The sequence below is a fragment of the Bidens hawaiensis genome, unplaced genomic scaffold, assembly GCF_021521415.1.
Source record: "Bidens hawaiensis isolate Kalapana, Puna unplaced genomic scaffold, B.hawaiensis_p1.1 tig00000945_1, whole genome shotgun sequence".
Taxonomy (NCBI): Eukaryota; Viridiplantae; Streptophyta; class Magnoliopsida; order Asterales; family Asteraceae; genus Bidens; species Bidens hawaiensis.
Window position 1 is genome coordinate 107,926 of NW_027491055.1, and position 25,039 is coordinate 132,964.

Here is a 25,039-nt window from a genome sequence, read left to right on the forward strand (position 1 = left end):
ACAAATTTAATTTGTTTCGATTATGCTCATTACGATACTGGAACTACGAAACAAAATAAAAATATAAAAAACAAAAAAACTTTGTCAAATATCGGACCGCTACTTAGACCAATAAGATGCTAGCGTTGCCAAACTTTCAAATTATATATTAGATAATTTAGTCACCTTTTAACTAAAAATTATGATTTGTGGAATAGTAATAATAACATAATATAACAATTTTAGTTATATTTGATCACGAACGATGGACAAGAGTGAACACAACAAAAAGAGTAAACAAATTGTGTTCACATGCATGCATTTGACCAGACAAACATAATTGACTTTTGAATAGAATTTGAATTGCAAGTGGAATGTAACGTGGAGCCCATTGTGTACGTGTGTCCTCGGCACAAAGACAACGCCACAAATTTCAACCAAACCGAAGAGAATGAGTATAACTATCGTTACACCTCGACCAAGATTGTTTCTACGTTTGACATTTGTACGAGGAGAGTAATGTTGATTCGGCCCCATATTTATATTATTATTTTGTAGTAAAGTGCGAAAATAATGTATTAAAATACTTTATCTATATCAGTTTTGAGGAGCATTTTATTTTCGACCTAACTTGCTATAAAGCATATATGGCACATACACGCCGTATATGATATACGGAGTGTAAACTTACACGTCGTATAACATATACGTCATGTATGTTTGATGTACATATTAGGGATGAGCTCGGTACCGTACCGGTACCGAAAATACCGATCCCAAAAATCACAAAATCTTGGTACCGGTACCGGTACCGAAATATTCGGTTCGGTATCGTTATTGAAGGTAAAAATTCAGGAAATACCGGTACCGGTACCATACTAATCCCGAAACTCAAAACTTTGGTATTGATTTGGTACCGACGGTACCAAAACGGTACCGATTTCAGTACCGGTACCGGCACCAATCGGTACGGCAGTACCGGTACCATACCGATCCCGAAACTCAAAACTTTGGTACTGATTTGGTACCGACGGTACCAAAGCAGTACCGATTTCGGTATTTCGGTACCAGTACTGATACCAATCGGTACGGGTACTGAATTTGCTCATCCTTAGTACATATATAGTTTGTCTTGTTTCTTGTATGTAATTTTTTCATATTCTGAGATAATCGAATTTTTCTTCCTTCTTGTCTTCTTTCTGCGTCATCGTTCTTCAACGATTATATGGTATCAGAGCAAGGTTCTTAATCCTGCTTTTCGTTTCAACAGGTTTCTCTCGTTTAACTGATTTTCTCATCTTCATCTGATCATTTTCTTTTATCATTCTTGTGCTTTGTTCAAGAATTGATTATTCTTAGAAAAATTTCATTTGTTTCATTCAATCTCTTGTGAGATTTCTTCTTTTTTTCTCCCTTTTTACATCATTTCAGAATAATTAACTGTTCAAACTTCATCAAAAGTTCAAAACATGTCATATTTTTGTTTCTGGACAGTTTCTCACAGTTTCAAGATCTTTTCTCATTCTTTCTTGCTTAAAATCTTGAATTTTTCTTTTTGATCAACTTATATGTCGTATAAGTTTCCACTTACACGGTGCATAAGTCTCAGCGTATATACTTATACGCCGTATATGATATACGACGCATAAGTCTTCCGTTCTTTCTTTTCGTGCCTTTGTTACGTTTTTCCTGTGTTTTTCAATGGCAGCTTCAAACATTTCCGTTATTCCAAATATGACCATTGATTTCTCAAACCCTCCTTACCTTTACCATTCGGATCATCCCGGTATGATTCTCGTTTCTAAATTCTTTGATGGTACTGGTTTCGGAGATTGGAAAAGAGCAATGACGATTGCTCTGTCAGCTAAGAACAAGCTCGGTTTCATTAACAACACTTTAACCATGTCGGATAACGAGCAACAGCTAGCTAACGACATGATGATCTCATGGATTCTCAGCACTCTCACTGGTGACATCGGTAGTTGTGTTTTGTATGTTGAAAATGCTCAAATTCTTTGGAATTAGCTTAATTCTCGCTATAATCAAGCAAATGGTGCCAAAATTTATCAGTTGCAAAAGAACCTTTGCCAAATCACTCAAGGAAGCAGTGATATTGCTAATTATTTTGCCAAAATGAAGTCAAACTGGGATGAGCTGAATGCGATTAATACCATTCCCTCATGCACTTGTGGAGCTACTCATTTTTTTGCTAAGAGAGATGAGGATCAAAGGCTAATACAATTCCTTGTTGGCTTTAATCCTAGTTATGACACGATCAGAAGTAACATTTTCATGATGTAGCCTCTTCCTATCAACCGTGCATATGGTATTCTAATGCAAGATGAGAAGCAAAAGGAAATTCACGCCACCCCTGATTTCACTGCATCTTCTACGTCTATGAATGCAAGAAGTAGAGGTCCTACCAGTGGAGGAACAGGGGAAAATAGGAGAACTTTGGTGTGCACTCATTGCAAGAGAAATGGGCATTCAGTGAAAAAAATGCTATAAGCTGATTGGTTTCCCCAAAGATTTCAAGTTCACCAAAGAAAAGAAGTTTGCTAACTTGGCTGAAGATCAAGGAAAAAGTGATCAAAGTCAATCTGAACAGCAACAAGGACTAACTCGGCAACAATATCATGATGTGATGGCTTTATTGCAGCAATCTAAAGTTCAACTTGGTACTTCAACCACATACGCTGCTAACAGTGCCACAACCATCAATCAGGACTCTTTCCGAGGTATAATGTCTTGCAATTCTTCAAAATATTATTCTAAATGGATCACTAACACTGGTGCTAATGATCATATGTGTCATGATGAAAATTTACTTTCAAGCGTTTCTTTTATCAAAAATCCAATTTTCATCACTCTTCCTAATGGCACATGTGTCACAGTCCATCAACATGGGATTGTTCCTTTGACTGATAATATTTCCTTGTCGAATGTTCTTTCAGTATCACAATTTAGAAATAATCTTCTCTCTGTGTCAAGATTATGTTCTGATACTAATGGTATTGTTCTTTTCTCTAAAACCATCCGTGTCTTACATGTCCCTTCTCGGAAAAGCCCATAGGTTCTTGGTGATATGCTGTCACACCCCGATTCAGGGCCTGGGTGCGACGCCCGTTAGTTGGTATCTGGTTTTAAAAATATATCAGAGTTGCGGGTTTTTAGCAGAAGTCTTGTAAACATAGTATTCATTTATAAAATGTCGTATCAGAATACCCGTTGAATAATGTATGAAATATTAGCGGAAGTCTTTTCAGATAAAATATTATTAAAATCTCGGGAGTTGAACACCCGTTTTAATATTTCAAATATCTGCCTTTTGAAAATATAATTCTTTAATAACATTCTGAATAAATATCTGAGCCATCAGATCACCTCTAATGACTATGTCTCCAATCTTCTATCAGTCTTGTCTGTCAGTTCTATTCTTTACAGTTCCCTGAAATGTGGGGAAAAATACGTCAGCACACAGCCGGTGAATGACGCTGACTCAATAATACCAGTGTGTAAACAATAACAATACCTTTGTGACAATACTCATTAGGCACCCAACTCAATTGGGTTACAATTACCCTAAGTACATGACAATTAATCATATACACAATATCATTTCTCTGATCAGTCCCGTAGACTACCAGAGGAGTGTTTGATGATATGCATGGCCTCGGGGAAATCCGAGTCACTATGTATGTATGGATCCAAACACATGTATACTCTTAATTTGAGTATGCCTGTTTCTCATTATTGTAACACAAAGTTTTAAGGATTCGTAAATCCCATGCAAACAGTTCAAACTCTAAAAGAGTTGTAAAAGTTTAGGGCGTATTCACCATTTTTTATTGTAATCAGTTTCTGACACTGATTCCTGTATATTGATCAGTTTCGGTTACTGCCCCTGTCTACAAATCAGTTTCTGTTACTGATTTCTGTTTCTGTTTTCAGCTTTCAGATTGATTGAGTGGCTGTTATCTCGGACCTATAGTACGAGTATAACATTTGTATAAATATCTAGATCAACGATCTAGCTTCAGACCCCGTAGTTTGTTTTGTATAGTTTTAAACTTGACAATTTGTTTGTTTGTACAAAACATGTGGACCTTTAGTCCCTTTGTTTATTTATTAACTATATATCAGATTTCTTCTTCAGGAAGAAACATTTATACCAGGTTTCTTCTTTAAGAAGAAACATTACTTTGTCTATAACCTGTGAATGAATAGTATATTTCTTAATTATTAAGAAATACTATTTTTAACTATACCCTTTGTATATAAATGATTACATTTTTAATGTTGGTACATAAATGTCAGTAGTTCATAGTCTAGCGTTTGTAATCGAGTCTGTAATGTTTTTATGTTTAAGTTTATGTTTATGTATGTAAGCGATGTTATCAACAAGTTCGCTTAGGCGAACTTGTTGAACAAGCGAAGTTGTTGACAAGTTCGCCTAGGCGAACTTGTTCAACGAGCGAAGTTACTGACAACTTCGCCTGAGGCGAAGTTGTCGTGTATTTAAGAAACCTACGGGTTTACGAGAAAGGTGTTGGTCAGTTAGCATTTTGGTTATTCACGTGTAATCCAGTAGTTCAGTGAACGTGTCGAGAGTCTGTAATAGACGTGTTTCCAGTTATATTCTATAACGTGTTCGTTTATATCGCGTGTGTTTGTTTTACGTATTCTACGCTCGTATCTACCCACGCAGGGATTCCGCACCTGCGTAGATAGCGATATCCCGTGTAAGATCCGTCCGGGAACCTACAATTGGTATCAAAGCTTCGGCTCGATTGTGTGGTTCGGGATTTCACGCGGGTGTAGAAAACGTCTCGTTTGACCTATTCGCGGGACGCGTTTTCGTTGATATTGTGTTATACTCACCTTTTACAGTCATATTCAAGCCGTTACACCGACCGGAAACTGCTAAATCGTCAAAAACAGATCTGAATATTTTCAGTGTTCTTCGGGCGAAGTTGTTGTTCTTCAGGCGAAGTTGCCGTCACTGGAAGTAGGGTTTCGACGAAGATATAAGGTTGAGCGAAGTTATCCACAACTTCGCCTACCTCAAAAGTTCGCCTAAGCGAAGTTATTCTCAACTTCGCTTACCTCCTAAGTTCGCTTATCTTAAGCGAAGTTATTCTCAACTTCGCCAAGTCACGCGAATTTAAGAATTTTCCTGCGAAGTTAACACTTAAGCGAAGTTATCCTTAACTTCGCCTATAGTACTGTTTGGAAGAATTTTTGTTTTTTTTTCGGGTTTTTTCGTGTTTTCGAGAAGATGTCGCCAATTAACATCTCAGAGTTAGTCAAAATGGAAGTTGAAGCGGGGTCGGCTACTAAGGCCCCAAGGTTGATGAAAGGAACAGACTTTGTAGCGTGGAAAGATAGATTCATTCAGTATATTAAATACCAGGATGCAAAGATGTGGGTGTGCATCCAGGATGGATATATTCACCGACAATGGAATACGAAGGTCGGGATGTGATAAAGAAGTACAGCAAAATGGAGGAAGAAGAAAAGAAGATGTATGAGGCCGAGAGCAAGGCCCATGCCGCAATTACTATGGCTCTTCCTCAAGAGATTCTCCATACATTCCGGAAGTACACTTCTGCACGAGAGCTTTGGGATGCTCTTGAGAATAGATTCGAAGGGAACGTGGGTATTCGTGCCTCGAAGATTAAGCTGTTAAAGACCCAGTTCTCTGTTTTCAAGTATTTGAAGAACGAATCGCTCGATGATATTATCACCCGATATTATCATCTAATGACAGAGCTGAACAACTATTCTATTGCTTACAGAGAGGAGGAAATAGTCGAGAAGCTTCTCGATGCTCTCCCACCGAAGTGGGAAATGTACACTGTTCTAATGAGGGAAGACAAAGACTTTCCTAATTTTGACTTGGAGACAGCAGTAAACAAGCTCAGAACCTTTGAGCTTAATATGGTTCGTAAAGAGACACCAACGGATCAGGTTCAAGACCCTGGTATGTATGGTGCCAAAGTTAACTCAGGCTCAAGTTCGAAGTCTGAATCTGCTGCTTACTACTCCAAAGGAGAATCAGGTTCTAACTCTTCTCTTGAAGGAAATGTGTCAGTAAACATGAACGGTGATGTTTGCTTTGTTGCTGGAGGATCAAGTGCTTCGAAACCTCAAGCATCCAAGAGTAGTTTCTCTCCCAGTGCTTCAAGCAATAACTACACTAAGATGCCAATGAGTGTCAAATCTGCTGAAGAGCAGTTTGCACTCTATGCATCTTTTACTGCCTCTTACGAGAACTACATACAAGGGAAGATTGTGGACCCTGCTGCTTTGGAAGAAGACTATGACCAGATCGATCCTGATGATCTGGAGGAGATGGATCTGCAGTGGCAGATGGCGATGATAGTCAGAAGAGTGAAGCGTTTCATGAAGAAGACTGGCAAAAAGTTTGTAGGTGGAAAGCCAGGATTTGATAAGTCAAGGGTGAGGTGTTACAATTGTCAGCAAAATGGACACTTTGCAAAGGAGTGCACTAATGCACGGGTAGAACGTAGTCAAGGGAGGACTACACAGCAAAGTGGAAATAACAATGGGAATAATGCCATGATGTCTGATGCTGGTGAATACAACTGGAACATGTTCTCTGGAGAACTCTTTGAGCAGGCACACATGGCGAAGGTTGCAGCTGAAGAATGTATGAAAGCTGCTGAAAATGAAGAAGCTTTTATGGCTAATGACCAGAACTCCGAGGTATGTACTAAACCAATCTGTACTAAATGTGAGAACTTGTCTGAACAGCTTGCTACAATTACTGATCAGTATGTTAAGTTGGATGCCGAATTTAAAACCTTGAAAGAAGATCATCACTTCACAAAGACAAGAGAAAATAATTATAAAATAAAAATTAAAGCTTGTGAAAAAGACGTTAAAAGTTTAAAAACAAAATTAGCTGAGAAAATTGACGTGATCGATCTAAGCTACGAGGTTTTAGAAGAGAAAACCAAGTTAATCGCTGAGAAAGAAAAACAGATTGCTGATCACCAGGTAAAAGTGGTGGAACTAAATAGGAAACTGGAGCAATTCCGGAATTCCTCTGCTATTCTTGATCACTTCGTTAGTGATCAAGGTTCCTCACCTAAGAGGGGAGGAATTGGTTACCATGAGGTTCCACCACCTTATAACCATAATTATACTTTCAATCCTAGTGTTCATGAATCTGTTAATTTTGTAGCTGATCAGACAGGTCCTGCTAAGGAAACTGGTAAAGTACCGGAAGTTAGTAAAAGCGAAACAAGTTCGCCTGTCTCAAAAGTTAAAATTTCTATTTCGAGCCCAGTCTCATCTGATTCGGATAAGTCATCCGAGTCGGGTAAGACAAAAGAGAAGGAAGTATTACCCACTAGTGGAGAAAAATTTAAATCAACTAAAAGGAGTACTCCACTCAACCCATATGTCCCACCTTATGTGAGATGTACGGTTGGTAATACTGCCTCCACATCTAAAACATCTACTGAAAAGAAAGCTGAACATAGGTGTTGTTTTAGATGTAATCAAACAGGGCACCTTGTTGCTGATTGCCCTCTGAAGCAGCGTTTCAGAGAGGTGAGGCCCTCGAAAACTGAGACTAAGGTTTTTGGTAATCGTTTAAATGTTAAAAATGAAAACCATTCAAATTTGAGAGTTAATACAGGTTTTCAAAGAAACACATCTCGTTTTTACACTACTAATAACCAAACCAAATGCTATAATTCTTTTGATTCTCTTAATGTACGTCGGTTTGGTTGGCCTCACTATCAGTCTCCAAGGAGGTATCCTGTTAGGACTCTTGGAAATTTTTCTAATACTAACTTTGGTCAGCCAAGGTGTGTGAGTTCTGTTAAGAAGGTTAATCGACCCAAGACCAAGAGGTCTTGGGTCCCCAAATTTAATAATCTCTTTTGTTTGTGCAGGAACAGTTGAACAGGGCGTCCAAAAATCTTTGGGTTGTGGACAGCGGCTGTTCCCGGCACATGACTGGTAACAAGGATTTGTTACAAGATTTAAAACCTGTTCAAGGGGCAAGAGTCAGTTTTGCCGGTGAGAGTGGAGGCAAAATAACTGGAAGAGGTACGGTAACTAACGGGAAGATGACGTTAGAAAATGTGAACTTTGTTGAAGAACTGAAGCACAATCTGCTGAGTGTGTCGCAGATTTGTGATAAAGATTATACCGTACACTTCACGAAGACTGATGCGATTGTGTTGAAGCCTGGTTTTCAAATACCAGAGGAGTGGATAGTAATGAAGGCTCCACGTGATCGAAATACTTATATGATGGATTTAAGTTCAACTGAAATGTCAACGGAAGAATCGTGCCTTTTGACGAAAGCAAGCGAAACGGAATCTGAACTGTGGCACAGGAGAATGGGGCACATTCATCTTCGGAAGATGAACCATATTGTCAGACATGGGCTTGTGTTGGGTGTTCCCTTAAAAAGTTTCAATTTTGAAGACAAATGTCTTGCGTGCAAAAAGGGAAAGCAGCACAAGAAGTCCCATCTCACCAAGAAAGTAAACTCAATTGCCAGTACACTAGAGCTGCTTCACATGGATCTCTTCGGTCCTGTGAATGTAAGAAGTCTAGGTGGTACAACTTATTGCTTGGTGATCACTGATGACTACTCACGATACTCGTGGGTATACTTCCTGAAATCAAAGGACGAAATGGCTCAAATGGTGAAGAATCTAATTACCAAAGTTGAGAACATTATGGATAAACGAGTGAAGTTCATCAGAAGTGACAATGGTTCCGAGTTTAAAAATTTTGAAATGGAGATCTTCTGTCTGTCAAGAGGGATTGAACACCAATTCAGCGCTTCGTATACTCCGCAACAGAATGGAGTGGCTGAAAGGAAGAATAGAACTTTAATTGAAGGAGCCAGAACTATGCTGGCTGATTCGAAGCTTCCGGTGGTGTTCTGGGCTGAAGCTGTTTCTACAGCTTGCTATGTACTGAATAGAGTTTTAACGGTAAAAAGACTTAATAAAACATGCTACGAGCTTATGCATGGGAGAAAGCCCAATTTGTGTGGACTTGAAGCTTTTGGGTCCCCGTGTTCGATTTTAAAGGCACATTCAAAGTTTGGTGAAGCAGCCGCTGAAGGAATCTTGGTCGGCTATGAAGTTGGGACTCCCAACAGGCGTGTCTTTAATACAACGAACGGCAAGGTTGAGGTGGTATGTAACACCGACATTACGAGTTACAGATCGCCAAGACCGAGCATCGGACCTCCTGGGATTTTCGACTATGATAGGCTCTTCAAGTCTTTTAACATACCTGATTTGTTTTGTACAGAAGAAGAAGAACGTGTTGCTACGAAGATGATTCTAGATGAGGAGGAAAATTTGGCACATAGACAGCTATTTGAGGATGGTCAACCTTCCTCATCAAATTCTATCGATTCCCCTGCTGTCTCTCCTGAAGAAGAGTTTATCAATCCATTTCACTCTCAGCCAGAAACAACCATTGATGAGCTCTCTTCTAATTTAGAAGATAATTTGCATGTCGGTGCTGTTCCGACCACGAGAATTCACATAAATCACCCTTTGGAGAATGTTATAGGTGATGTATCCCCCGGTGTACAAACCAGAAGTAGCTTGAATCAGCACACCTGTGTTTATACAAGCATTAAGGAAACGGGTATAATGAACGAATGTTTGTACTCATGCTTTATTAGCCAGATCGAACCGAAAAATTACCAAATGGCTCTTAAGGACAGCTCGTGGGTCGAGGCAATGCAAGAAGAGTTGGCTCAATTTAAGAAGATGGAAGTTTGGACTTTGGTTGAAAAACCAAGGAATGTGCATGCGATAGGCACAAAATGGGTGTTTAAGTGCAAGAGAGATGAAAAAGGGATTATCATAAGAAACAAGGCGAGACTGGTCGTTAAAGGTTTCAATCAGCAAGAGGGGATAGATTATAATGAAGTCTTTGCTCCGGTGGCCAGGTTGGAAGCGATAAGATTGTTTTTGGCGTTTGCGGCTTTTAAGAAGATGAAAGTGTTTCAGTTGGACGTGAAGAGTGTGTTCCTCAATAGGAAAGTTGATGAGGTTGTGTATGTTGAGCAACCCGGGTTTTCCTGACCCAGACTTTCCTGATCATGTATACAAGTTGAGCAAGGCGCTGTATGGATTACATCAGGCACCTCGTGCCTGGTATTCAACGTTATCGGACTACTTGCTAGAGAATGGTTTTGAAAGGGGTTTGATTGACAGCACACTGTTTGTGAAGAGAGATGAAAGTGACTTCCTGCTAGTTCAAGTCTACGTGGATGACATCATATTTGCTGCATCAAGGGTCTCCATGTGTCAGGAATTTGAGGCCGTCATGAAGAAAAGATTTGAGATGAGTGCCATGGGTGAACTAACGTTCTTTTTAGGTTTGCAGGTTGATCAAAAGAAGGATGGGATGTTCATTTATCAAACAAAATATGTTCATGATGTCCTCAAGCGCTTCAAGATGGAGGACTGTTCTCCATTTGACACTCCAATTTGCGTCAACCACAAGCTGGGAGCTGAAATAGACGGTGACGCAGATGTGGACCCAACTCAGTATCGGGCTATAATAGGTTCTTTAATGTATTTGACTGCTTCTAGGCCTGATATAATGTTTGCTGTTTGTCTTTGTGCTCGTTTTCAGGCAAACCCAAAGGAATCTCACATGAAGGGTGTGAAGAGGATTTTGCGGTATCTCAAAGGCAAGCCGAAGCTAGGGTTGTGGTACCCGAAGGGAGGAGACGTGGAACTGGTTGCTTATACGGATTCTGATTATGGAGGGTGCAATCAGAGTCGGAAGTCGACAACAGGAGGATGTCAGTTTCTCGGTGGAAGATTAGTTTCCTGGCAGTGCACGAAACAGACATCAGTCGCAATCTCAACGTGCGAAGCTGAATATATGGCAGCATCCAACTGCTGCTCTCAGGTTTTGTGGATTCAGCAACAATTGCGCGACTATGGTCTGAATTTCTTACTCACTCCTATTTTAATTGATAACACTGTTGCCATCTCAGTAATTAACAATCCCGTGAAACATAGTAAAACTAAACATATTGACATTCGTCATCATTTCATACGGGATTGTGCTGAGAAGAAACTGATTAAGGTCGAAAAGGTCGATACGCAAGAAAATTTCGCTGATTTATTTACAAAAGCGTTTGATAAATCCAGATTTCAAAACCTAATTGAGCTGAACGGGATGATCAATCCCGAGTAACCATGTTTTTTTTGTGTTAAAAAAAAAAAAAAAAAACGTCACTATTGCTTAAAATTAGTCGGTTACATCAGTTTGATGGACATATCCTCGGATATGTTTTGGTCCTCGTTTCTACTAGTAGAGAATGAGGGTCGCCATTAACCAGATGACTGAAAGTGACCGGGGCGGTTATGATGTGTTTTCTTTCTGTCGCTGAAAATTAGTCGGTCATTCTTAGTTAGAAGGACACATACTTGTATGTGGTCGGTCCAGTTGATCCATTGGATCTTCAGGATTGCCGTTTACCTGAAGACTTTGACGTGATTGGGGCGATTGAAGTCAAAATTTTTTTGGGAAATGAAATTACTTTTCAAGTCTACTACTTCGTATGAAGTACCTTTGCTATGTTAAACGGAAAATTGATCCAACCATGGAAAATGATAGATATACTAACTTTGTGTGCTTAACTAGTGAAGTTATTAGGCTTAAAAGGCTTTAGGACAATCATTGTATGTCATGGTTACTTTTTATGGTGCGTAAAAGTAGATGCGATACAAATTAAATTTTACTTGATTTTATGTGGAAACTCCTTAAGAGTTTTGCGTGTCTTCAAGTATTTCTTTCCGAATGATAGGCAGAAAAGTGATTACCCAGTCATACATGAGCCCATGTGTGTTCTGATTCCCGTGAAGAAAGCGTTTCAAGACACTGCAGTGATCCAGATTCGGGACTTGCAGTTAATTTCTACTTTGAAGTCTATGTCGTTTAAAAAAAAAAAAAAATATTTGAAGTTATTGTAACATATTAGTGATCATAAAATCAAGACTTCTCTATCTTAGAGTAAGAAGAAGAACGGGAACCAGAAGAAGAGTACATACAAGTTAATCAGACACTATGGGTCGAAGTCAATTCGAGGTGACTTGGGGAAAGCCAAATACGCTTTGAGGATAGATAGGAGGCATCAATATTTCTGAGTTGTTTGCCCACTTAAATTTTGAGGATTAATTGAACCTAACTCGTATCACAGAAACGATGAAAACCATTTTAAGTTATACCTGCTTACAACCTGTCTCTATATGTCAAAATACGGCTAAACACGGATCTATGTGACAGTCACGTAGTTAGTATGATTCCTGTTCGGATCTTTTCTAAAACATAGCAGTCCCTACCGAGACTGAAATTTGATCTCTTATACTTTACATTTTTAAGTTTTTGTACTTAGATAGTTTTATGATTGTTTATCTGGTTACTTAGAATTGATCATGTCATTTAGTTCTTAAAGTACAACTGTTAAAATCTTAAGGGTTAGTTTTTGAAATTTTAGGCGATGTTGTTGAACAGGCGAAGTTGTGAATAACTTCGCCTAGGCGAAGTTATCCGTAACTTCGCTTGTATATCAGAGCCTCTATATAAGGGATTTTAAGGGTTAAAACTGTTCATCAGAAAAACAGCGAACTTATCAGAAATTTACGGCGAAGATATATAGTTTTCCGGCGAACTTGATTCGTTTCCGTTTCGATCCTTTTTCTCAGTTTCATTCTTAGATTCAAGGTGTGTGTTATCGATTAACCAAAATATCCAAAGACAGTGGTGCTTTTCATAGGTCGTTTTGAAGGGTTTCGTGACCTCGGTCCGGTGACCTTTCAAAACCGAGATTTACAAGCTTGTATTACGTGTTCATGGACGATCTTTTCTTCTAACCATCCGTAATATCATGGGTTAGAGTCCCATGGATCGTCAAACTTTGCCGAATCATCGGATTCCGGCTGTTAGAATCCTAACAGTCGCCGATTCAGTTCAGGCGAAGTTAGGGTTTCGGCGAAGTTATCCGCAACTTCGCCTGACGATTAAATTCGCCTGAGGCGAAGTTATCCGCAACTTCGCCTGAGGCTTAATTTCGCCTAACCCTTATCTTCGCCTGAGGCGATGTTGTGAAGAGGCGAAGTTATCACTAACTTCGCCCTGATCATTATAATTAAGATTAATTAGACGAACTTAAAGATGAAGCGAAGTTGTTTCCAACTTCGCCTCACATTTAACTTCGCCTATACAGGTTTGTTCACAACTTCGCTGCTGGTAATCAAGCGAACTTGTGTACAACTTAAACGTTTATCTAACTTGGTTCGTTTAGTGCAGATATGGCTGCTGTTGGAGGTGCAGGAGGTGCAGGTGATGACGGTGATGATCACAGACAGTTCTTTCCAGCTCATAACCAGTTCATAACACTTGACCCAGATGCAAAGGGCGTGGAGGACTATAGGGAGATAATTACTTTTCTCCTGCGCTCAAGGATATATCATGCGATAACAACTACCCTGCCTATTTCCCTACCAAATATTGAAGACTTTTGGGAAACGGTAGAGTACGATTGCCGGGTTGAGCCCCCGGTTATGTGAGCCACCGTAAACGGTCAAGTTGTTCAGTTTTCCTCTGAACACATACGGGTGGCGTTGCAGTTTGGTGAAGAGACGAGGGATGACCCAACGGAGTTTGTTGCGCCATTCCGTGATGGGGCGTTCCTCAGGATGGGATATTCTGGTCTCTTAGGGGACACTCAACGGAGGAAGGGATTTCTTTTAGATCAGTGGCGCTTCCTTATGCACGTCATGATCGTATGTATGTCAGGACGGAAGGCAGGCACTGATGGAATGGGTGCGACAATGCAGTCTGCAATGACTGCATTGACTTATAATAAAAGATATTCTTTCAGCCAGATGATCTTTTACGAGATCGATCGGCAACGAAGGGCTGTGGCGCGTAAGCGGTTTACTATGTATCCTCGATTCCTACAGATGATTTTCAATCATGTGGCTCCGACGCTGCCTCAACGACGCCCTATTCGATACGTTGAAAGTGTGACAAAACGTATCTTTGCACAGTGTCGCACTTCCAGCGCACGAAGCAAGCCTGAGCTGCGTCCCAGGCATACTCCACTCTTTGGGTACCTTATAAACCCGGAGTATGTGCTTGCGGCAGGGGACGAGTTCAGAGACCCAAGACCACAACAGGCGGCAGCACCCCAGGCTGTATCAGCTGCGCCTGCTGTATCTGCTGTTGTGTCAGCTGCAGAGATTGACCTTGATGACATGTTGGGAGGCCATGGAATGTTTGATATGGACCGAGTTGATCCTCAAGAGAATATTCAAGTCTCGGGTCCACAGGCTGACTTTGATGATGTGATGGAAGAGGCTAGACGGATGATGGTTACGCATGAGAGAACGGTTGGTAAACAAAAGCGAATTGTTGATGACGACGACGAGGAAGATGATGAAGAAGAAGCTGTGCAGTTGGTGAGAAAGCGTTCACGAAGGGAACGGACAGGTATGGGTGTAGAAGCTGGAGAGACTTCACGATTGGTACGTTTTGTTCCACCTGCCCTGTCTGGTATGTCCTTTGTTCCTACCTCTGTGCAGGTATCGAGTACAAGCGCTACGGTTGTTCTCGTAGTGGCTACATCGTCAACTCCAGCAATTGTGTCTCTACCACCTCAAACGCATACTCCATCGGTGGTAGTAGCACGATTTGTCGAGTCTACAGTCACAACTACTGCAGGGTTATCGGGTACGGTACCACCTGCGGTCACGCCCAGTTCAGACTCGGAACGAATAGCTTCACTAGAGCGGATTGTAGCTGAGCAGTCCAAGACTATACAAAGCCTAGTGGAAGCAAATCAACTGCAGGCATCCCTCCTGGCTGAGCACGGGAAAATTATAGATGCCTTGAAGGCGTTCTTGGCATCTCAGGGGGAGATGAGCTGTAGAGGAGATGAGCTGAGGACCAAAAGAAGAGAAGACCGAGACGATGATCCCAATGCACCGGAAGGTGCAGGTGGTGAGTTGCCAAGAACTACTATAGCTCTTGGGGCTTCCACAGCTGAGGGGGAGTCTGCAGCTGGTGATGATGTGGTTGCGGTTGGTGATGATGTTGAAGATGTTGATGATATGATTGATGCGCTGAAAGAGATAGACGATATGTTAGAGGATGATGAGTTGATGAATGAAGATGATGTTCTGCCAATCGATGAGATTGAAAAGATTGGTGCAGAAATTGTGGTTGAGAATGTGATAGAAGAAGGGGAGATTGTTGAAGAAAATGTAGAGCATGAGATCCCTGTGGTTGAACAGTCGACTATATGTGAAGATGCTGCAGTTGACAACACTGAGTGGGAAGATCAGCCAAACTGGAAGGAAGGCTGCGCTCAGTGGTTTGTAAAAACGAAGAAGCCAGCAGTACCGACGATGTTCAAAAAGTCGTATAATATAAAGGGATATGCAGAATCAAAGAAGGGAATCATATGCTGGTTGTACGATGAGGAGTTGAAGTTATTTGTGATCAAACGTTACGACGGCATTCAGTACTTCAAGAAGATGTTGAGATCCCTGAATACCTTACCGGAGTGTGAGGTGAAAGACTTAGCAAGACTGGGGCTGATAAACAGAAGCGATGATAACATGGCGAGAGTAATTGGGAAAATTGTTTGGAAGGAGGCCATTAAAAATAAAAAGTTTGAACTTCTGAAGCCTCAGAAAGGGAAGTTAGTAGAAGACAAAGAAAGAGGGATGCGGGCAGACGGCAAACCATGGATGGTTATGAAGTATAAACCAGTCCGTCATTTAAAAGAAGTGACGATGAAGGTGATGCCCAAGAACGTCTTGAAAGACTTGAAGTGGTGGTACGTGGATTGTGAAACTGCCGAAGCGGTCATGGAGGATGAAGATGAGCAAGAGATCATGAGAATGTACGATCCTATGCACTTAGTCAATCTGTCTCAAGCTGACTTGCAGGTACTACATGCTAAGAAGATTTTCTACATTCCTGCTTGAAAAGAGGAAGCTAAGAAGTACCTGAAGTTGGTTTCTGTATGTGTTAGACAGGGAGTGCATGCTTGAAGAGATGAAGAGAGAAGACGAAAGATTACAAAACTCAAGCTTTGAAGATCAAGACATGAAGCTACTGCCAAGGGGGAGTCTGTTGGTACATAAATGTCAGTAGTTCATAGTCTAGCGTTTGTAATCGAGTCTGTAATGTTTTTATGTTTAAGTTTATGTTTATGTATGTATGCGATGTTATCAACAAGTTCGCTTAGGCGAACTTGTTGAACAAGCGAAGTTGTTGACAAGTTCGCCTAGGCGAACTTGTTCATCGAGCGAAGTTACTGACAACTTCGCCTGAGGCGAAGTTGTCGTGTATTTAAGAAACCTACGGGTTTACGAGAAAGGTGTTGGTCAGTTAGCATTTTGGTTATTCACGTGTAATCCAGTAGTTCAGTGAACGTGTCGAGAGTCTGTAATAGACGTGTTTCCAGTTATATTCTATAACGTGTTCGTTTATATCGCGTGTGTTTGTTTTACGTATTCTACGCTCGTATCTACCCACGCAGGGATTCCGCACCTGCGTAGATAGCGATATCCCGTGTAAGATCCGTCCGGGAACCTACATTTAATCATGAAAAAACTATAATTAGATTATAACCTGCGCTTATGAAAAGCTATATTATACTTAACAGTGATCAAGGGTCAGGCTATACCTCCGACTATAATCTAAGCTATTATAATAATAATAAAATAATAATTTAATTAGAACCCCTACCTTGTACGGGTATTTGGAGTTAAATGCTTATGATTGATCGAGCGGTACTTCTACTCTATATCGCGTATTATCGCTTAAACCGTCAGAGCTTCGGAGCTTGGCACGCTTCACGAGGTCGGTACGCCATTCGAGGTCGGCACGCAAAACGATGCAAAACGTGTGAAAAGTGAAGTGGTTGGTGTGAGTTGGAATGTGCCGAACACCCCTCTATTTATAGCTGAATTCTGCATCTTCGCGTATCGCGAAGATGCTCTAGGTTTGCTGAGTCATCAGTAGGGTTGCCACGTGTCACGCATGCAGAAGTGCAACTTCGCGTATCGCGAAGATGCCTGATCTGCAACTTCGCGTATCGCGAAGATGCTTCAAGGTCGGTTTAAGTCTTTTGTCCTTCGCGTATCGCGAAGATGTCTGATCTGCAACTTCGCATATCGCGAAGGTGTAAGTTTTCAGATTTTCATTTCCAGTCCTTGTACTATCCAAAAATACTAAAGCGGCCCTTATGCTGCTCGCGGCGATGCGAGCATGCGAAGTACCAAGTGCGCCATCAAAACGCCACATACGCCCATCGCCCGAGTCCGAGTCCGTGCACGTGCGCGTCGGGTGCTTCGCACCCTCCGCTAGGACTTTTGAAGAGTGATTAACCACATTAAAACATTTCTATGGAAACTTGCTTCCTTATAAAGAGCTTCCATTTTTTTACTTGTTTTCATGTGGGATGAAAATTCCATTCCTTATTTATGCTCATGTAGAACACTTTCGTTTTCTTTCATTCTTCCATGTGGGATGGAAATTTTTCTTACTTCCTTAAGATAAAATGCTTTCTCTTTCTTATCTTATTTTCTCATTACTTGCCTTTGTAATTATATTATTATTATTTTTTTTTTCCCTTCAACTTCCAAAGTTGGCAACTTTAACCCAAAACAAGTATGGGTTTTTCCTAGATATTACATATGCTGAATGGACTTTACCTCATAGAGGCCACTAAGCAATTTCCTATTTCTTCTTTATTTCGAATAATGTTTGTAACTCTGTTGTAAGTTCTGAACTTTGGCACAACAGACTTGGTCATTTACCAAGCTATAAACTAAAACAATTACCTTCCATCTCTAATTCTTCTTTGAAATCTATTGATCATTGTAATATTTGTCCTACGACACGATAACATAAACAGTCGTTTCCTACTAGTACCACATCCACTAGTAAAATTTTTGAGCTAATCCATATTGATGTTTGTGGGCCTTGTCAGACAGCAACTTACAATGGATTTAGATATTTTTTAACCATTGTGGATGATTGCAGCAGAACTACAAGAACGCATTTGCTTTCAACTAAAAGCAATGCTTTTCCCATCCTTCAATCCTTTATTGAAATGGTTAGCAAACAGTTTGGCACTAATGTAAAATGCATCAGATCTGATAATGCCTTTGAATTAGGATTTGGTTTTGCTCAAAGTGCTTATTTGTTGAGTAAAGGCATTATTCATCAAACCACTTGTGTAGATGTCCCTCAACAGAATGACATTTTTGAACGAAAACATAAGCATTTGCTTGAAACCTCAAGAACTCTTATGTTTCAATCTAAGCTCCAAGTTCAGTTTTGGGGTGTGATGTATAAGCATTTATACATCTTTACGGAACTAAAATATCTCCAAATAAGCGTAATATCGGCAATTATATTATAATAAATAACCAGTAATGTTTATAATATCTATGTATTGGTAAATATAGCCTTAATGAATAAAACGAGCAGATATATGAATAAAAACGGAGATAAACGGTGAAAACAGACTCAACACACCCCATGGAGCTTACGAAGTAAAGACAAAATTCAAGAAGAAAAACATGGCCATGTTAACCTCAACACACCCATGCTATCAAGAACAAGAAGAAAAGACAAAATAAAAGGTTGTGAAGCTTAACATGGCAGTGCCTTCCCAAAACACGCCCATGTCTTCAGTACAAGGGAAAAGCACAAAATTTGGATTGCTGTGACGGCCAAACCTTGCTTAACGCGGCCATGTTTTCCTACGTTGTATGATCCGACAAGGAGCACTTAAAGCAACAAGACAAAAAAGTCACCATGGCTGTGCTATGCTAAACACGGGCGTGTTTTTGGCTCCCAGATCAACCTATAAATTGAATTATCATCTTCCACATTCAAGACGCCTTCCAACCTCATTTACTTCACTTCAACCATCTCTTTTCATGACCATTAATAAGAGAATTATCCCATCCATCCAACCCTTGAAGATTAAGAAGATTAAGCTCTTGGAAGAAGTCATTAGCATCAAAGATTAGTCATCCAAATTGGTTAGATTGTTTCAATTTGATCATGCTTGTATCTATACTTTGATGATTAACATTATGTTTATTATTGGCTAAACTTTCATAGTATCATTTTGGTTTATACTTATTCTTAGTTGAAGTTTAATAATATTAGTTAAACATGTGATCGGTTTTTAATAAGTAAATGTTGCAATTATCACTTGATGAGGAATGTTATAATACTCTTCAAATATACCCAAGTGCCAAGCTTGACGATAAGCCGAAAAATTGCTAGTCTTGTGAGGCCTTGGCGAACATTAAAATAGACACCAAGTTCCGAGCTTGACGATAAGCCGAGGAATTGCCACTCTTGTGAGGGCTTGGTTGATAAATTATAAATCTTTAAAAGGAACACCAAGTTCTGAGCTTGATGACAAGCCGAGGAATTTCCAATTTAGCAAGGGCTTGGTAAAATAACCTAAATCCTAATATGAACATGGACCAAATGGATTATTAGTAGTAATTAATTATTTTATAATGGGAATTATTGGCAATGTTTATGGAAACGGATTGCTGATGTTCATCCACTAAAAGATATTAATTACTTGTTAAGTGAGTGTGCAACATAAGCTATTTTAAACAACTATTGGGTTATTACATGAGTTCTACAATTGCTCAAGAGTTGTGCGAATTTATACTTGGTACTGCAAGGTTAACTCTTTACAACTCAACTAATCTTAATTGATAATTTATGTATGACAAAGGTTATTTTTACTAAAATATCAAAGGCAATTCACTTAGTAATTTAAGGGATTATCTCATCTTTAAAGTGAGTTATCTTATAAATATTTATTGTAAACCACTTGCTTACATAAAATGATGTTTTAGTGGAGATCATGAAGTTATGCATATTTCTTTCTTTAATTATCATGGATTAACATGACTTAGGAATCAGGTGTTAATCCAACATTTAATCACCATAGCAAGCTCACATCGCATGTTTACGAACTAATTGTTAAACCAGGTTAAGAGTAGTTTGAACCAAGATGATACACTTTTATCCTTGATTTTCTATCTAAAAATATTAAAACACATAAATATTATCCTTTAATCTATGTCTTTAATTTCTTTTTAAAAATTTGCTTGTCAAACCAAAACCAATATGATATTCACTTCCGGTTGAAATAAATACAACGATTTAGTAGTAAAAATCAAACTAGTGTGTTCGTGGATCGATACTTGATTCTTACCTATACTTTACAACATATACGATAGGTGCACTTGCCTATTTGTGTGTGGTTTAGTTAAGATAATAATCATTTTTATAAATTTAAAACTAGATATTGTGTGAATAAAACCTTCGAAAAATTTAACTTTTTCATATGCCCACACACTGCATCAGGGTGACTGTGTTTTAGCTGCAACCCATTTAATCAATCGGTTTCCTACCGAAATTCTTCATAATAAAATCCCTTATGAGGTTTTAACCGGAAAGGCTCCTTCTTATGCTCATATGAAATTTTTGGTTGTCTTGTTTATGCTTCCACATTATCTCATGGAAGAGATAAATTCAAACAAAGGGTTGTGCTTGTGTTTTTTTCTGAGATATCCTCTTGGTAAAAAGGCTTATAGATTATACGATCTTGACATAAATAAAGTTATCATATCAAGAGACGTTGTTTTCTTTGAAGCTTTATTTCCTTCACTCACAAAATCTAAAGAAAGTTTTATTTTCCCATCTATCGATCTCATCAAACAATTTTTTGATGATCCATCCTCTGCTCCTCTTTCTGCTCATCTTCCTGATTCTCCATCTTCCATTCTTAATTCTCTTCCTAATGATCCTACTGAACCTGTTCGAAGATCTTCGAGAATTTCTATTCCGCCTTCATACTTAAGTGACTATGTTTGTAATAACTCTGAATCTTCTCATCATTGTTTCCATACTGTCATTAATTCATGTTCTTCTGCTATCTCTTTCTCTTCTTCTCTTCTTCGTCCTTCCAGTCATTCTCTCACTCAAGCAGTCTCTGATTTACATGAGCCTACTTCGTATAAGGAAGCCGCCGGCATTCATGAATGGCAAAATGCCATGAAAGCTGAGTTTCAGGCTCTTGAAAAGACTAATATTTGGGTTGTTGTTGTTGTTCCCCTGGAAAGAAATCTATTAAATGCAAATGATTGTTTAAAGTTACAACAACTCAGATGGGATGGTTGAGCGTTGTAAAGCAAGTTGGTGGTGAGAGGCGATACTCAAGAGAGGGGATTGATTATAATGAAATTTTTTTCCTGTTATCAAAATGACCGTCATTCGAAGCCTTGTTGCTGTTGATACAAAACGAAGTTGGCCTCTTTTTTAGCTTGATGCTAACAATAATTTTCTTCATGGGGATTTAGATGAGGATATCTATATGTTACCACCACCTGGTATAGAACTTCCTGATAATCAGGTGCGTAAACTTCAAAAATCCTCATATGGTTTGAAATAGGCTTCTCGACAATGGCATGGGAAATTGTCTTCCGCAGTAAAGTCAAGGGGGTATGTGGGTTCTCAGAATGATTGTTTTCAAAGTCTATGGGATCATCAATGGTTTATGTTGTTGTATATGTTGAGGACATTTTTGTTACTGGGAACAATTTGAAAGAGATCAATAAACTCAAGACTTTCCTAGATTCATCTTTCAAAATCAAAGATATGGGAAGTCTTAATTTTTTTTGGGTATGGAGGTTCTTTACATTACAAAAGGTGTTATCATGTGCCAATGCAAGTTTGTTAAAGACATACTTTCTGAATTTGATACTTCCAATCTTTCTATCACCAACTCTCCATTTCCTCATTATTTACAACTCCAAGCTCATGAAGGACTTGTTCTTGATGACCCTTTATGATACAGGAAACTTGTTGGTAAACTTAATTACCTTACTCACACAAGACCTGATACTGCCTTTGTTGTTCAATTTCTGAGTCAGTTCATGCAAGATCCGAGGATGTCTCATTGGAATACAACACTTCACACCCTCTCATATGTCAAAAGAACTTTATCCCAAGGATTATTCTTCAATAACAATCCTTCCTTTGCTCTGCAGGTATTCTATGATTCGGACTGGGCAGCTTGTCCTAATACTCGTCGCTCGGTTAGTGGTTTTTATGTTTCACTTGGGGGCTCTATGATTTTTTGGAAATATAAGAAGCATCCTACTGTTTCTTTGAGCACAGCTGAAGTCAAGTACCATTCTCTTAGACGTGTGACGGTCGAACTTGCCTGGCTAATAAAACTTCTTTCAGAGTTCAAAGTTACAGGAGGGCTTAGTAATTCTGGTGCATACGAGCACACAAGATCATCTTGCTGACATTTTTACAGAGAGGTTACCAGGGACTCATTTTTCACTCGCTTTACGCAAGTTCGGGTTTTCTCAACCTCCAATTTGAAGGGGGGGGGGGGGTTGAAAGCATATATGACACATACACGCCGTATATGATATACGACATGTAAACTTACACGCCGTATAACATACAAAGCATGTATGTTTGATGTATATATATAGTTTGTTTTGTTTCTTGTATGCAAGTTTTTAATTCTGAGTTAATATAATTTTTCTTCCCTTCTTCATTTATTCTTTTCTTTCTATATCATCGTTCTTCAATGATTACATGCTATGATATTATATGTTAGCTGAAATGTTAAAAAAATTAAAAGGTTTAATGACAAGTTAGAGAAAATAATATGAAATATTATGTAACTTAATTAGAGTTACATTAAACCAAAAGAGACTTTAGATTAAGCTTTAATATGGGTTCTAAGACGCAAAATGCACCAGTTTATAGACTAACTTATTCTTGACCCAACGAATATATACTAAGAAATTACCTACTGGGGTCAACCGATGTAATTATTAAGAAAATTTGGTTCTATAAAGGTTAATCATTATGAGTAAGGACATTTTAACCAAGACAACTGCACTTGGTAAACGAAACACAAGTTTATTGATTTAAATCAGATGATAATGAAAAACTACCTAGGCTAGAATCCCTAAGTTTCAGTAGTTAATTAACCGGAAAAATATTTAGTTATGGAACTGGGATGGTAAAATAGACGCTTAAAAGAAAACCCGAACAGGACCCCTGACCCTTCTCAAGAAGACACCTATGGATTTCTAATAAATTTTAACACAATTAATTAAGAATTAGTTCCTTACTAGTGAAATCATACCTTACAGCGCGGAAATCAAAGGCAATTTAATATATGTAATTGACTCAATAGACAATATTAAGTAATCAAACCTAGACAGACTCCTTACGAAGAACTGAATCTAGCAAGATTAATTAACAAAGACCTATCAATAGCCTAGCACCTTACAACTATTTAGGTTAGCAGTACACTTTGGTTTATTTGATAATATTATTCCTATGATCTTATTGCAAATCAATCACAAAATAATCAAGAACACAAAGTAATTGACCTAATAGCGACCTATCATATGACAAACAATAATCAAGGCAACTTTGGAATAAAACTTATCAAACAATCCTAAGTATCCATATGCATCAATTTAATATGATTAAATCTTTTAACTAGTTCATAATACCATAACAATCAAATAAATCCCAAATCAATCACAACATCACCATAGGTCATCATGTTCCTAAGTAGTTCATAAAGTCTAGCCAAGCATCATAAATTTAAACAAAATAAACTTGAAAGAATTCATGGTGAAAATAATAGAAGACGAAAGAAAATAGAAGATAAAACTCGTGATCTTCGTCTTCAAACAATAAGAACTTCACTGGATGATTCTTCACCTCCAAAGCTGTCAAAAGTAGCAATCCTAAGCCTTGGAAAAGTGTAAATTCGTCTGGCTCCTTCAGGATATGCTTAGGGTTAAGTTTGGAGGTGTTTATATAGACTTTTAAGGCCCAAAACCCTAATTTTCGTGGAAGATTTTGGAAATTTGAGCCCAAGATGTCGTGCGACCAGCCCTGCCTCCCTGGCTGCACGGCGCGGCGTGCTAGGGGGTGGAGTGGTTGCCTGGTCCGGTCTGGTTCAATCCCGGTGCGGTCCGGTTTGTTTCCTGATCCTCCGGTTTGACTTGTTTTAGCTCGTTTTTCGCCCTTTTCAACTACGAACCAATCCCGGGACCTATATTATACAAATATATTAGTAATATACAAATTCTAATAAAAACCAAACAAAAACTAATAAAATATTATATAAACTATACAAGGGAATTCTATATATTTAGCATTATATCATAAACATATTTAAATCGGCCAGCAAACCTCTTACTCATTAAATTTCAAAATGATGTTGAATGAAAATTTTATCTTTTTGTCCCTTCACATATGTTAATAAGCATCACTTTGCCATTCACACATTACCTCCTTGACCCATCACCACCACATCGGTGTACCCAGCATTGACTTAGCACTTACTGGCTCATAGCCTCTTAACCATTCTGGTCTCTTACTAGCTTAGCATTTATCGATGTAGAGATAACGTGACACACTTATGAATTCTAAATTTAGATGATTGTTTAAAGGCTTTTACCTACCGATAACAAGGTGTTGGATAAAACTTTGACATTTTAAAGAATTAGCGTTCTCCTCGTTATAAGAAAAATGTAATAATTTAGAAGTAGTCTTATTTGCTGGTAGAGCATTTCCGTCCCTAACCCTATCTCCAAATTCAAATTACACTAAAAATCACTGCTTCTTCTCTTTCCTGCTTAATTACATAGTACTTTTTTATACCTTTATCGTTACATTTTTTGTTTCCTCTACCCATAACCACTGTCAAAAACTATTTAAAAAGATTTTAGGGTGCTACAGGAAGTCAAAGATTAAAAAAATAAAAAACCACAACATTTTCTCTTCCTTTCACTAACAACACCCTAAACCACTCGCTGTCTTATAAAAACTTCACTCATTAATACTCATGGATTAAGAATGCTATTAGAAAACAACTAAGAGCATTCCCAACCCATTCCCTGCCACACAAACA

General features: G+C 38.8%; 1 protein-coding gene across 1 annotated transcript; it reads left to right on the forward strand.

Moving 5' to 3' along the window:
* The first annotated feature begins 1,680 nt into the window (after nt 1-1,680).
* Nucleotides 1,681-3,052, forward strand: LOC143548796 (uncharacterized). The gene is made up of 4 exons (XM_077039880.1): nt 1,681-1,957; nt 2,027-2,226; nt 2,281-2,395; nt 2,508-3,052. Exons 1-4 carry the CDS (start codon nt 1,681-1,683, stop codon nt 3,050-3,052), a joined length of 1,137 nt encoding a protein of 378 aa, XP_076895995.1.
* Nucleotides 3,053-25,039: the final 21,987 nt, after the last annotated feature.

What these genes read in the sequence shown, in the direction of transcription:
- LOC143548796 (XM_077039880.1), top strand. Translation starts at nt 1,681, where the DNA reads ATGGCAGCTTCAAACATTTCCGTTATTCCAAATATGACCATTGATTTC. An exon ending in CACTCTCACTGGTGACATCG is followed by an intron (nt 1,958 to 2,026) that starts GTAGTTGTGTTT and finishes GCTATAATCAAG; the next exon opens with CAAATGGTGCCAAAATTTAT. An exon ending in AAAGGCTAATACAATTCCTT is followed by an intron (nt 2,227 to 2,280) that starts GTTGGCTTTAAT and finishes TTCATGATGTAG; the next exon opens with CCTCTTCCTATCAACCGTGC.